The 13,308-nt window shown below is 39.6% G+C and overlaps 1 protein-coding gene across 2 annotated transcripts; it reads left to right on the top strand.

The window, feature by feature from the left end:
- The first annotated feature begins 74 nt into the window (after positions 1–74).
- LOC106170799 (transmembrane channel-like protein 7) lies at positions 75–11,407 on the top strand. 2 transcript variants are annotated; one of them, XM_087012350.1, is made up of 12 exons: positions 149–300; positions 2,346–2,493; positions 3,851–3,954; positions 4,661–4,745; positions 6,606–6,689; positions 6,941–7,072; positions 7,551–7,628; positions 7,917–8,030; positions 8,392–8,597; positions 8,994–9,173; positions 10,488–10,566; positions 11,164–11,404. In XM_087012350.1, exons 1-12 carry the CDS (start codon positions 215–217, stop codon positions 11,221–11,223), a joined length of 1,356 nt encoding a protein of 451 aa, XP_086868476.1. In that variant the 5' UTR covers positions 149–214; the 3' UTR covers positions 11,224–11,404. The 2 variants fall into 2 exon arrangements, with proteins under 2 accessions (XP_086868477.1, XP_086868476.1); XM_087012351.1 differs by lacking the exon at positions 10,488–10,566 and having other exon boundaries at positions 75–300; positions 11,164–11,407.
- Positions 11,408–13,308: the final 1,901 nt, after the last annotated feature.

A 13,308-nucleotide genomic window follows, 5' to 3' on the forward strand; every position in this document is an offset into this window, starting at 1 on the left:
TAACTTGGCCCTGGCATACTTCTGCATGATACTAGTCACATATTTATATTTATAGGATGCTGTTAGTGAGTCCTGGGTGTTCTATGGTGGGTACCAGGAGATGGTGGGGAGCCATAACTTGGCCTTGGCATACCTGTGTATGATACTGGTCACATATTTATATTTATAGGATGGTGTTAGCGAGTCCTGGGTGTTCTATGGTGGGTACCAGGAGATGGTGGGGAGCTATAACTTGGCCCTGGCATACTTCTGCATGATACTAGTCACATATTTTGGAAGTTTGTTTCTGATACTGAGAAGGTAAGATCCTAATTAACAATATATACCAGTGGATATTTCAAGAATTAGCATTTTCTTTTTGTTAGGATCTTAGATCATTATATTGCACCACTTGATTGTATGGGACTCTGCAGACATACATACAAGGCTCATCATCATCATCATCATTTAGAGCCTATAGTGTTCCACTGTTGGACAAAGGCCTCAGCATGCTTTTTCCATTGTTTCCTATCCTGAGCGTCAGATTTCCAGTTTGGCCAAGGTTTCTTCTTCCAAGACTTCCAGTAGTCATCTAATTCATCCCTCCATCGTTAGACCGGCCTTCCTCTTTTTCTTTGTCCATACCTTGGGGTCCATTCTGTAAGCCTGATTGTCCACCTATTGTCCTTCATTCTTTTGACATGTCCTGCCCACCTCCATTTCATTTCTTTAACTGTGAGCAGTACGACCTTAACTTTGATCTGTTCACGTAACCATACATTCGTTTTCCGCTCTCTTGGACTGATGTTCAACATAATTCTTTCCATCTTTCTCTGAGCTACTTGTAGCTTGTGTTCCATGGAGGCATTCAGTGCCCAGGTCTCTGAACCATAGGTGATTGCCGGCAGCACACAAGCAATGAACACTTTCTTTTTCAGGCAGGTAGGAAGGTTGCTCTTGAAGATGTCATTGTGCTTCCCATATGCTGCCCATCCTGCTTTTATCCTTCGTTGGATTTCTTTCTCCAGTGTTTGATCACTAAGGCTGAACCGTTGCCCAAGGTATATATACTCTTCTACTGCTTCTATCTCTTTGGTGTTGACCTTCACTGTGCAAGGGGTGGTTAGTGGTCCAAACATCACCTTTGTCTTGCTGGTGTTCATCTTTAGCCCACTTTTTGCACTTTCATCTGTTAATGCCTGTAGCATTTCTTCGAGGTCTTTTGCATCATCTGCTACTATTATGATGTCGTCTGCAAACCTAAGGTGATTGAGCCTGGTACCGTCTATGTTTATGCCCTTGTCCTGCCAGTCTAGATCCCTGAATATACGTTCCAATGCTGCTGTGAACAGTTTAGGAGAGATTGTATCTTCTTGGCGTAAATACTGTATATATTTCAGTCTGGCCCATGTTGTAGAACAAGAGAGTGTAAATATGACAGATATCAGACATTACTGTTATAAATACTGTATATATTTCAGACTGGCCCATGTTGTAGAACAAGAGAGTATAAATATGACAGATATCAGACATTACTGTTATAAATACTGTATATATTTCAGTCTGGTCCATGCTGTAGAACAAGAGAGTATAAATATGACAGATATCAGACATTACTGTTATAAATACTGTATATATTTCAGACTCGCCCATGCTGTAGAACAAGAGAGTATAAATATGACAGATATCAGACATTACTGTTATAAATACTGTATATATTTCAGACTCGCCCATGCTGTAGAACAAGAGAGTATAAATATGACAGATATCAGACATTACTGTTATAAATACTGTATATATTTCAGACTGGCCCATGTTGTAGAACAAGAGAGTATAAATATGACAGATATCAGACATTACTGTTATAAATACTGTATATATTTCAGTCTGGTCCATGCTGTAGAACAAGAGAGTATAAATATGACAGATATCAGACATTACTGTTATAAATACTGTATATATTTCAGACTCGCCCATGCTGTAGAACAAGAGAGTATAAATATGACAGATATCAGACATTACTGTTATAAATACTGTATATATTTCAGACTCGCCCATGCTGTAGAACAAGAGAGTGTAAAGCTAACAGATACCAGACATTACTGTTATAAATACTGTATATATTTCAGACTGGCCCATGCTGTAGAACAAGAGAGTGTGAAGCTCACAGATATCAGACATTACTGTTATTACTGTATATATTTCAGACTGGCCCATGCTGTAGAACAAGAGAGTATAAAGATAACAGATACCAGACATTACTGTTATAAATACTGTATATATTTCAGACTGGCCCATGCTGTAGAACAAGAGAGTGTGAAGCTCACAGATATCAGACATTACTGTTATTACTGTATATATTTCAGACTGGCCCATGCTGTAGAACAAGAGAGTGTAAAGCTCACAGATACCAGATATGTGTTCTTTCATCTGCTGTTGGACTCCTGGGATCACTCCATCACAGACACAGAAGCTGTCCTGAAAAGGAGCAGAGGAATTGCCAACTCTATCAGGGTAAGTCAGGTCTGGGTTGGTGCTTACTCTATCAGGGTAAGTCAGGTCTGGGTTGGTGTTTAATCTATGAGGGTAAGACAGGTCTGGGTTGGTGTTTACTCTATCAGGGTAAGACAGGTCTGGGCTGGAATGTACTCTATCAGGGTAAGACAGGTCTGGGGTGGTCTATACTCTATCAGGGTAAGACAGGTCTGGGGTGGTCAATACTCTATCAGGGTAAGACAGGTCTGGGGTGGTCTATACTCTATCAGGGTAAGTCAGGTATGGGGTGGTCTATACTCTATCAGGGTAAGTCAGGTCTGGGGTGGTCTATACTCTATCAGGGTAAGACAGGTCTGGGGTGGTCTATACTCTATCAGGGTAAGACAGGTCTGGGTGGTCTATACTCTATCAGGGTAAGTCAGGTCTGGGGTGGTCTATACTCTATCAGGGTAAGTCAGGTCTGGGGTGGTCTATACTCTATCAGGGTTAGACAGGTCTGGGGTGGTCTATACTCTATCAGGGTAAGTCAGGTCTGGGGTGGTCTATACTCTATCAGGGTAAGACAGGTCTGGGGTGGTCTATACTCTATCAGGGTAAGACAGGTCTGGGCTGGAATGTACTCTGTCAGGGTAAGACAGGTCTGGGGTGGTCTATACTCTATCAGGGTAAGACAGGTCTGGGGTGGTCTATACTCTATCAGGGTAAGTCAGGTCTGGGGTGGTCTATTCTCTATCAGGGTAAGACAGGTCTGGGGTGGTCTATACTCTATCAGGGTTAGACAGGTCTGGGGTGGTCTATACTCTATCAGTGTAAGTCAGGTCTGGGTTGGAATGTACTCTATCAGGGTAAGACAGGTCTGGGCTGGAATGTACTCTGTCAGGGTAAGACAGGTCTGGGGTGGTCTATACTCTATCAGGGTAAGACAGGTCTGGGGTGGTCTGTACTCTATCAGGGTAAGACAGGTCTGGGGTGGTGTGTACTCTATCAGGGTAAGACAGGTCTGGGGTGGTCTGTACTCTATCAGGGTAAGACAGGTCTGGGGTGGTCTATACTCTATCAGGGAAAGGCAGGTCTAGGGCGTCTGTACTTAATATTTTTGAAAATCAATCAAATTAAGCGGTTTTGTTTAGTGCAATTGGTGTTAAAATGAAGCAAAATAAGCTTAGGCAGCTGTACTTTTGAGTGTTTCAGATAAATATTTTTAATACAGAGTATTTGGGCTGTGTCTATGGCCCCCTGCCCTAGCTGTGTACTCATTGTATAAGGTGTTCCTTCTGTTTCCAGCACCAGCTGTATGTGTTCATTGTATAAGGTGTTCCTATTTCCAGCACCAGCTGTATGTGTTCATTGTATGAGGAGTTCCTTCTATTTCCAGGACCAGCTCTCAGAAGTAAAGGCCAAGGAAGCCTTGAGGCAGAGAACAATCAGAGAAAAAGTGACCATAGCTGCCTGGAGAGCAATAGCTTGGCTGGTTACTCTGTGAGTATTCTACACTGTATATCCTGCTAAGTTTGGCTGGTTACTCTATAAGTATATTACACCATATATCCTGCTAAGTTTGGCTGGTTACTCTATAAGTATATTACACTGTATGTCCTGCTAATTTTGGCTGGTTACTCTGAGTATATCATACTGTATATCCTGTTAGGATTGACTGGTTACTGTTTGAGTATATCATACTGTATATCCTGTTAGGATTGGCTGGTTACTGTTTAAGTATATCATACTGTATATCCTGTTAGGATTGGCTGGTTACTGTTTGAGTATATCGTACTGTATATCCTGTTAGGATTGTCTGGTTACTGTTTGAGTATATCGTACTGTATATCCTGTTAGGATTGGCTGGTTACTGTTTGAGTATATCGTACTGTATATCCTGTTAGGATTGGCTGGTTACTGTTTGAGTATATCATACTGTATATCCTGTTAGGATTGGCTGGTTACTGTTTGAGTATATCATACTGTATATCCTGTTAGGATTGGCTGGTTACTGTTTGAGTATATCATACTGTATATCCTGTTAGGATTGGCTGGTTACTGTTTAAGTATATCATACTGTATAACCTGTTAAGATTGGCCGTTTCCAGGTGAGGTCTTATATAATTACTTTTGAAGAAAAAATACCATTAAACATTGTTGTAAAGTGTAATAAACTGATAAGCTCATTTATTGTTTGGATTTGTAGAGTTTTAATTGGTGGGGCCTGCAGCACTATCATCTTACTGGTAGTCAGCAACATTCTGGAGACTTCAATACCACAAGAAAACAAGGTAAGTCTTATATCTACTGTATCCCTGTGTTATCAGTTAGTTTATATTTACCCAGACTGTCCACAGTGTTGTGATAACATATGATATCTCTATGTTATCAGTTAGTTTATATTTACCCAGACTGTCCACAGTGTTGTGATAACATATGATATCTCTATGTTATCAGTTAGTTTATATTTACCCAGACTGTCCACAGTGTTGTGATAACATATGATATCTCTATGTTATCAGTTAGTTTATATTTACCCAGACTGTCCACAGTGTTGTGATAACATATGATATCTCTGTGTTATCAGTTAGTTTATATTTACCCAGACTGTCCACAGTGTTGTGATAACATATGATATCTCTCTGTTATCATTTAGTTTATATTTACCCAGACTGTCCACAGTGTTGTGATAACATATGATATCTCTATGTTATCAGTTAGTTTATATTTACCCAGACTGTCCACAGTGTTGTGATAACATATGATATCTCTGTGTTATCAGTTAGTTTATATTTACCCAGACTGTCCACAGTGTTGTGATAACATATGATATCTCTATGTTATCAGTTAGTTTATATTTACCCAGACTGTCCACAGTGTTGTGATAACATATGATATCTCTGTGTTATCAGTTAGTTTATATTTACCCAGACTGTCCACAGTGTTGTGATAACATATGATATCTCTGTGTTATCAGTTAGTTTATATTTACCCAGACTGTCCACAGTGTTGTGATAACATATGATATCTCTATGTTATCATTTAGTTTATATTTACCCAGACTGTCCACAGTGTTGTGATAACATATGATATCTCTATGTTATCATTTAGTTTATATTTACCCAGACTGTCCACAGTGTTGTGATAACATATGATATCTCTATGTTATCAGTTAGTTTATATTTACCCAGACTGTCCACAGGTTTGTGATAACATATGGTATCTCTATGTTATCAGTTAGTATATATTTACCCAGACTGTCCACAGTGTTGTGATAACATATGATATCTCTGTGTTATCAGTTAGTTTATATTTACCCAGACTGTCCACAGTGTTGTGATAACATATGATATCTCTATGTTATCAGTTAGTTTATATTTACCCAGACTGTCCACAGTGTTGTGATAACATATGATATCTCTATGTTATCAGTTAGTTTATATTTACCCAGACTGTCCACAGTGTTGTGATAACATGTTATCAGTTAGTTTATATTTACCCAGACTGTCCACAGTGTTGTGATAACATATGATATCTCTATGTTATCAGTTAGTTTATATTTACCCAGACTGTCCACAGTGTTGTGATAACATATGATATCTCTATGTAATCAGTTAGTTTATATTTACCCAGACTGTCCACAGTGTTGTGATAACATATGATACCTCTATGTTATCAGTTAGTATATATTTACCCAGACTGTCCACAGTGTTGTGATAACATATGATATCTCTATGTTATCAGTTAGTTTATATTTACCCAGACTGTCCACAGTGTTGTGATAACATATGATATCTCTGTTATCAGTTAGTTTATATTTACCCAGACTGTCCACAGTGTTGTGATAACATATGATATGTCTATGTTATAGGTTAGTTTATATTTACCCAGACTGTCCACAGTGTTGTGATAACATATGATATCTCTATGTAATCAGTTAGTTTATATTTACCCAGACTGTCCACAGTGTTGTGATAACATATGATACCTCTATGTTATCAGTTAGTTTATATTTACCCAGACTGTCCACAGTGTTGTGATAACATATGATATCTCTATGTTATCAGTTAGTTTATATTTACCCAGACTGTCCACAGTGTTGTGATAACATATGATATCTCTATGTTATCATTTAGTTTATATTTACCCAGACTGTCCACAGTGTTGTGATAACATATGGTATCCCTGTCATCTTCAGTACCATCAACTTTGCTGTGCCAGTCATCATCAACCAAGTAAGCTTCACTTTATGTATACATGTAAAATGTAGAAATACAATGGTAAAGGACATATATGTATTTTTATAGATGTTATATCCAAAGATATGCAAGTGTATATGCTTGTATGCATATATATATAACCATTCACACTGACATAAATACCGAGATCATATTATCATATCAGTACAGTTATAAGTTATTATGTTTTTTTCCAATATTTAGAGACATATCTATTAAATATTGATATCTAAACTGCTCCATTTCAGCTGCCCAGGTGTGAGAACTACCTCAGTGGAAAGGATGTCCTCAGAGTAACAATCCTGAGAACTTTCATTCTGAGGATTTCAAATCTGTTTGCTTTGATCATTTCTTTGTACAAGAAGACAACAGTAAAGAAAGTGAGTGCTGTTTGTGGACATGGATATATATAGTTGCCATTTTTGTATACCAGAAAAACATTTATTTTGTGTATTGCACATTCCATTGTGTACAGTCTGCTTTACAGTTAACAGTACATGTGCCATAAAATTAATTTTTCATATATTTACTCTGGAGTTAAGTTGAAATGACTTCCATATAGATGTAACACTGGTTTACATATAATATTTATTACATATAATGCTCTGACTTTCAACTGTGTCAAGTAAGACACACCTAAGACACTGCTGTCTCAGCTAACACACTGCTGTCTCAACTAACACACTGCTATTTCAACTAACACATTGCTGTCTCAACTAACACATTGCTGTCTCAACTAACACACTGCTGTCTCAACTAACACACTGCTATTTCAACTAACACATTGCTGTCTCAACTAACACATTGCTGTCTCAACTAACACACTGCTGTCTCAACTAACACACTGCTTCATTCCAGGGTGGACCAGAGTACTGTGTGGGGACTCTGATAGGCCAGGAGCTATATAAACTGGTCATAGTGGATACATTGCTACAGGTGACACATTGTTGTTATATTTACAATGTAGTAAATGAATAAATTTGACAAAAAAGGAGTGGAGGGATATTTGTTCAGTTTTATTAAACCACTAGGAAATGCATATTTCTGTCTACAAACCAAACAAAATAGGATCCTCTTTAGGAGATTAACAACAAACTTAGTGCTTGGATGTCATCAGAGTGAGCTAGGTCATGCTACTTGAAACTTGAGGATTTAAATTATTTGTATCAGATTCATGATTTCACCCAGCAATGAGGTCATTGTGTTCTATTTTCTACCACCCAGTCCAGTTTACAGTTCCTCTACTCAAGATGTACATATCTGTGGACAAGGGAGAAAAAGGAATTCCTGATGTCCTCTGCCATATTAGTCTTAGTTTACAGACAGGCTTTGATTTGGGTAAGTCAGTGGATGTCTCCTTCATTTGGGTAAGCTGGATAATACTTTCAAAGTATTCTGCTGAAGTATATTTGCAGACTTCCTTAAGACTTGCATTATACTTGAAAAATAGCAAATAACTTTTATGATAGCTTGTGTAAACCTGGATAAAGAAGACCCCCAACTGTCACGTCTCCCTGATACAGAAAGTTGTTAGCAGACAGAATTTGATGTTGGTGGATTACATTGTCTTAAAAAAAAAACAAGATATGACAGTGTTGGGTCAATGTGGTATAAAAAATGAGTTAATGCATGCTGCTTTTAAAAAAGTTCAACACATTTTTTAAATTAGTTTCTGTATTTGATTATTTTTTTTCTCCAGACTGGCACCCTGGCCTGTCCTGTACTCCCCCTGGTGGGCAGTATGTCAGTCTTGCTGTTCTTTGCAGTGAACTACAGCACAGTGGTGACCAGCTGTAAACCTCCTGAAAACAGATGGAACCAGTCTAGACACAGTACTCTGTTTATAGGTCTACTTACTGTCACCTTAATGATACTACTGGTACCTGTGGCTGTTATCATTGGCAGGTTAGTATATATATATATACAGTCTAGACACAGTACACTGTTCATAGGTCTACTTATACTGTCACCTTACTGATACTACTGGTACCTGTGGCTATTATCATTGGCAGGTTAGTATATATATATATATATACAGTCTAGACACAGTACACTGTTCATAGGTCTACTTATACTGTCACCTTACTGATACTACTGGTACCTGTGGCTGTTATCATTGGCAGGTTAGTATATATATATATATATATATAGAAACCCCATATGGTAAGGATATAGTTGTCTTTGGGGAAGATTAACTCTATGAATAGCAAGCAAGTCCTTGTGTTTGAAGGTATTAGAATGTAGTTTTGTGATTTTTTGGATAGGTTTATAATTGCTACATGTGTGTATTTGTTATTCCAGCAAAGACGTTGTGAACATTGGTCAGACTAATGTGGCAGGGAGATCATGTGGACCATTTGGCCTCCACAGCCCCATAGGGACCTTAACCAGCCTTCAGTCCAGGCTCCCAGAGTGGCTGGCAGACATGTTCCACTGGCTGTCATCAGCTACAGTCCTGTTGCCAGCAGGGTTTGTTCTTCTGTAAGTATCCATGTCATCAGCTACAGTCCTGTTGCCAGCAGGGTTTGTTCTTCTGTAAGTAACCATGTCATCAGCTACAGTCCTGTTGCCAGCAGGGTTTGTTCTTCTGTAAGTAACCATGTCATCAGCTACAGTCCCACTGCCAGCAGGGTTTGTTCTTCTGTAAGTAACCATGTCATCAGCTACAGTCCTACTGCCAGCAGGGTTTGTTCTTCTGTAAGTAACCATGTCATCACCTACAGTCCTACTGCCAGCAGGGTTTGTTCTTCTGTAAGTAACCATGTCATCAGCTACAGTCCTACTGCCAGCAGGCTTTGTTCTTCTGTAAGTAACCATGTCATCAGCTACAGTCCTACTGCCAGCAGGCTTTGTTCTTCTGTAAGTAACCATGTCATCAGCTACAGTCCTGTTGCCAGCAGGATTTGTTCTTCTGTAAGTAACCATGTCATCAGCTACAGTCCTACTGCCAGCAGGCTTTGTTCTTCTGTAAGTAACCATGTCATCAGCTACAGTCCTACTGCCAGCAGGCTTTGTTCTTCTGTAAGTAACCATGTCATCAGCTACAGTCCTGTTGCCAGCAGGATTTGTTCTTCTGTAAGTAACCATGTCATCAGCTACAGTCCTACTGCCAGCAGGGTTTGTTCTTCTGTATCCATGTCATTTGTCACCTTTACTGTTAGCAGGGTTTGTTCATTGCACAGTATTTAGGTATTTACTTTGTTGATATGTAAACCTTTAACTAATGAAAACTATCAACATTTTTATCATTGTCAGTGCTATGATTTTCTACCAGTATATCATTGTAACCAGTTTAATGTGTATTAACAAGCAAGTTTTTATTGTCATTGTCAGTGCTTTGATCTTCTACCAGTATATCCTTGTGACCAGTTTAATGTGTATTAACAAGCAAGTTTTTATTGTCATTGTCAGTGCTATGATTTTCTACCAGTATATCCGTGTGACCAGTTTAATGTGTATTAACAAGCAAGTTTTTATTCTCATTATCAGTGCTGTGAATTTCTACCAGTATATCCTTGTGATCAATTTAATGTGTATTAACAAGCAAGTTTTTATTCTCATTGTCAGTGCTGTGAACTTCTGCCAGTATATCTGTGTGACCAGTTTAATGTGTATTAACAAGCAAGTTTATATGATTGTCAGTGCTGTGATCTTCTACCAGTATATCCTTGTGACCAGTTTAATGTGTATTAACAAGCAAGTTTTTATTCTCATTGTCAGTGCTGTGAACTTCTACCAGTATATCCTTGTGATCAGTTTAATGTGTATTAACAAGCATGTTTTTATTATTGTCAGTGCTGTGATCTTCTACCAGTATATCCGTGTGAAGGAACAGAAGAAGAAAGTAGAGAAGGCTTACCAGGCTTTACATATGGTAAAATTGTGCCATTATTCCCACATTAAAGAATACTTCAATCAGTTTAATAATAAGTATTAGGTACAACAAACCAATGTCAAACCAGACAAATAATTCCAATTGGCTCTTTTTTTTCTTTTTGCAGGTTATATTTGCAGCATTCATACTGCTACATTTAACACAAATTCAGACTTTTGATGCTCTAATTCAATGACTTTCCAATGGCTTTTTTTAAACATAAATCATGACAACTTATTGTCATTTATAGTTGCATCTGATAACTTTAAAGTGAATTATTTTAAAAAAATGTACATTTTATTTACTAATGTTGAATGAGGAACTACAGTGAAACATGATTTTTTTTATTTAAAATGATGTAGAAAAAAGTTATAATCCCCTCCTGTGAACTAACGTTTTTTCATGTTCAAAACTAAAAACTTTGAAATAATTTTTGACAAACTACTTAGTGATCAAATAAGTTCTTCTCAAGGACAAACATAAAATGTGAGCTTTTTCAAGGCTTTAAACAATTTAAATTTCTTTTTAAATACTTGATATAAGTTTTCAAGATTTTATAAACCCTGATAACTTACATCTGCTTTCTTGTATTTCTAGGAGAGAGATGACAACAAAGAACTGGTGACCAAGCTACATCTGATGTCAGACCCAAGTTAACCGTAGACCCTGGTTGTTGACAGATGTCTTACTGACGGCAGACACTGGTTGTTGACAGGTGTCTTACTGACGGCACACACTGGTTGTTGACAGGTGTCTTACTAACGGCACACACTGGTTGTTGACAGGTGTCTTACTGACGGCACACACTGGTTGTTGACAGATGTCTGACTGACGGCACACACTGGTTGTTGACAGATGTCTGACTGACGGCACACACTGGTTGTTGACAGGTGTCTTACTGACGGCACACACTGGTTGTTGACAGGTGTCTTACTGATGGCAGACACTGGTTGTTGACAGGTCTCTTACTGACGGCAGACACTGGTTGTTGACAGGTGTCTTACTGACGGCACACACTGGTTGTTAACAGATGTCTTACTGATGGCAGACATTGGTTGTTGACAGATGTCTTACTGACGGCACACACTGGTTGTTGACAGGTGTCTTACTGACGGCACACACTGTTTGTTTACAGATGTCTTACTGACGTCACACACTGGTTGTTGACAGGTGTCTTACTGACGGCACACACTGGTTGTTGACAGGTGTCTTACTGACGGCACACACTGGTTGTTGGTAGGTGTCTTACTGACGGCACACACTGGTTGTTAACAGATGTCTTACTGATGGCAGACATTGGTTGTTGACAGATGTCTTACTGACGGCACACACTGGTTGTTGACAGGTGTCTTACTGACGGCACACACTGTTTGTTTACAGATGTCTTACTGACGTCACACACTGGTTGTTGACAGGTGTCTTACTGACGGCACACACTGGTTGTTGACAGGTGTCTTACTGACGGCACACACTGGTTGTTGGTAGGTGTCTTACTGACGGCACACACTGGTTGTTGGTAAGGTGTCTTACTGACCGCACACACTGGTTGCTGACAGATCACTGACGGCACACACTGGTTGTTGACAGATCACTTACTGACGGCACACACTGGTTGTTGAAAGATGTCTTACTGACGGCACACACTGGTTGTTGACAGGTGTCTTACTGACGGCAGACACTGGTTGTTGACAGGTGTCTTACTGACGGCACACACTGGTTGTTGACAGGTGTCTTACTGACGGCAGACACTGGTTGTTGACAGGTGTCTTACTGATGGCAGACACTGGTTGTTGACAGGTGTCTTACTGACGGCAGACACTGGTTGTTGACAGGTGTCTTACTGACGGCACACACTGGTTGTTGACAGGTGTCTTACTGACGGCACACACTGGTTGTTGACAGGTGTCTTACTGACGGCACACACTGGTTGTTTACAGGTGTCTTACTGACGGCACACACTGTTTGTTTACAGATGTCTTACTGACGTCACACACTGGTTGTTGACAGGTGTCTTACTGACGGCACACACTGGTTGTTGACAGGTGTCTTACTGACGGCACACACTGGTTGTTTACAGGTGTCTTACTGACGGCACACACTGTTTGTTTACAGATGTCTTACTGACGGCACACACTGGTTGTGGACAAGTGTCTTACTGACGGCACTGGTTGTTGAGAGATGTCTTACTGATGGCACACACTGGTTGTTGACAGGTGTCTTACTGACGGCACACTGGTTGTCGACAGGTGTCTTACTGATGGCAGACACTGGTTGTTGAGAGATGTCTTACTGACAGCAGACACTGGTTGTTGACAGGTGTCTTACTGACGGCAGACACTGGTTGTTGACAGGTGTCTTACTGACGGCAGACACTGGTTGTTGACAGGTGTCTTACTGACGGCACACACTGGTTGTTGACAGGTGTCTTACTGACGGCACACACTGGTTGTTGACAGGTGTCTTACTGACGGCAGACACTGGTTGTGGACAGGTGTCTTACTGACGGCACACACTGGTTGTTGACAGATCACTTACTGACGGCACACACTGGTTGTTGAAAGATGTCTTACTGACGGCACACACTGGTTGTGGACGGGTGTCTTACTGACGGCACACACTGGTTGTTGACAGATGTCTTACTGACGGCACACACTGGTTGACAGACCTTCAAAAACATCAACTGATAAGGAAATCATGGCATTATGGGACACTGTGCTTGGAGACATCATGGGATTTACAAAA

Source organism: Lingula anatina, chromosome 5 (genome assembly GCF_051362555.1).
Source record: "Lingula anatina isolate TDL-2025a chromosome 5, LinAna3.0, whole genome shotgun sequence".
Taxonomy (NCBI): Eukaryota; Metazoa; Brachiopoda; class Lingulata; order Lingulida; family Lingulidae; genus Lingula; species Lingula anatina.

Excerpts from the sequence above, each read along its gene's own strand:
- LOC106170799 (XM_087012350.1), top strand. The coding sequence starts at position 215 with ATGGTGGGGAGCTATAACTTGGCCCTGGCATACTTCTGCATGATACTA. Across the intron at positions 301-2,345 it reads TTGTTTCTGATACTGAGAAG|ACTGGCCCATGCTGTAGAAC; the intron begins GTAAGATCCTAA and ends TATATATTTCAG. Across the intron at positions 10,567-11,163 it reads CTTACCAGGCTTTACATATG|GAGAGAGATGACAACAAAGA; the intron begins GTAAAATTGTGC and ends TTGTATTTCTAG.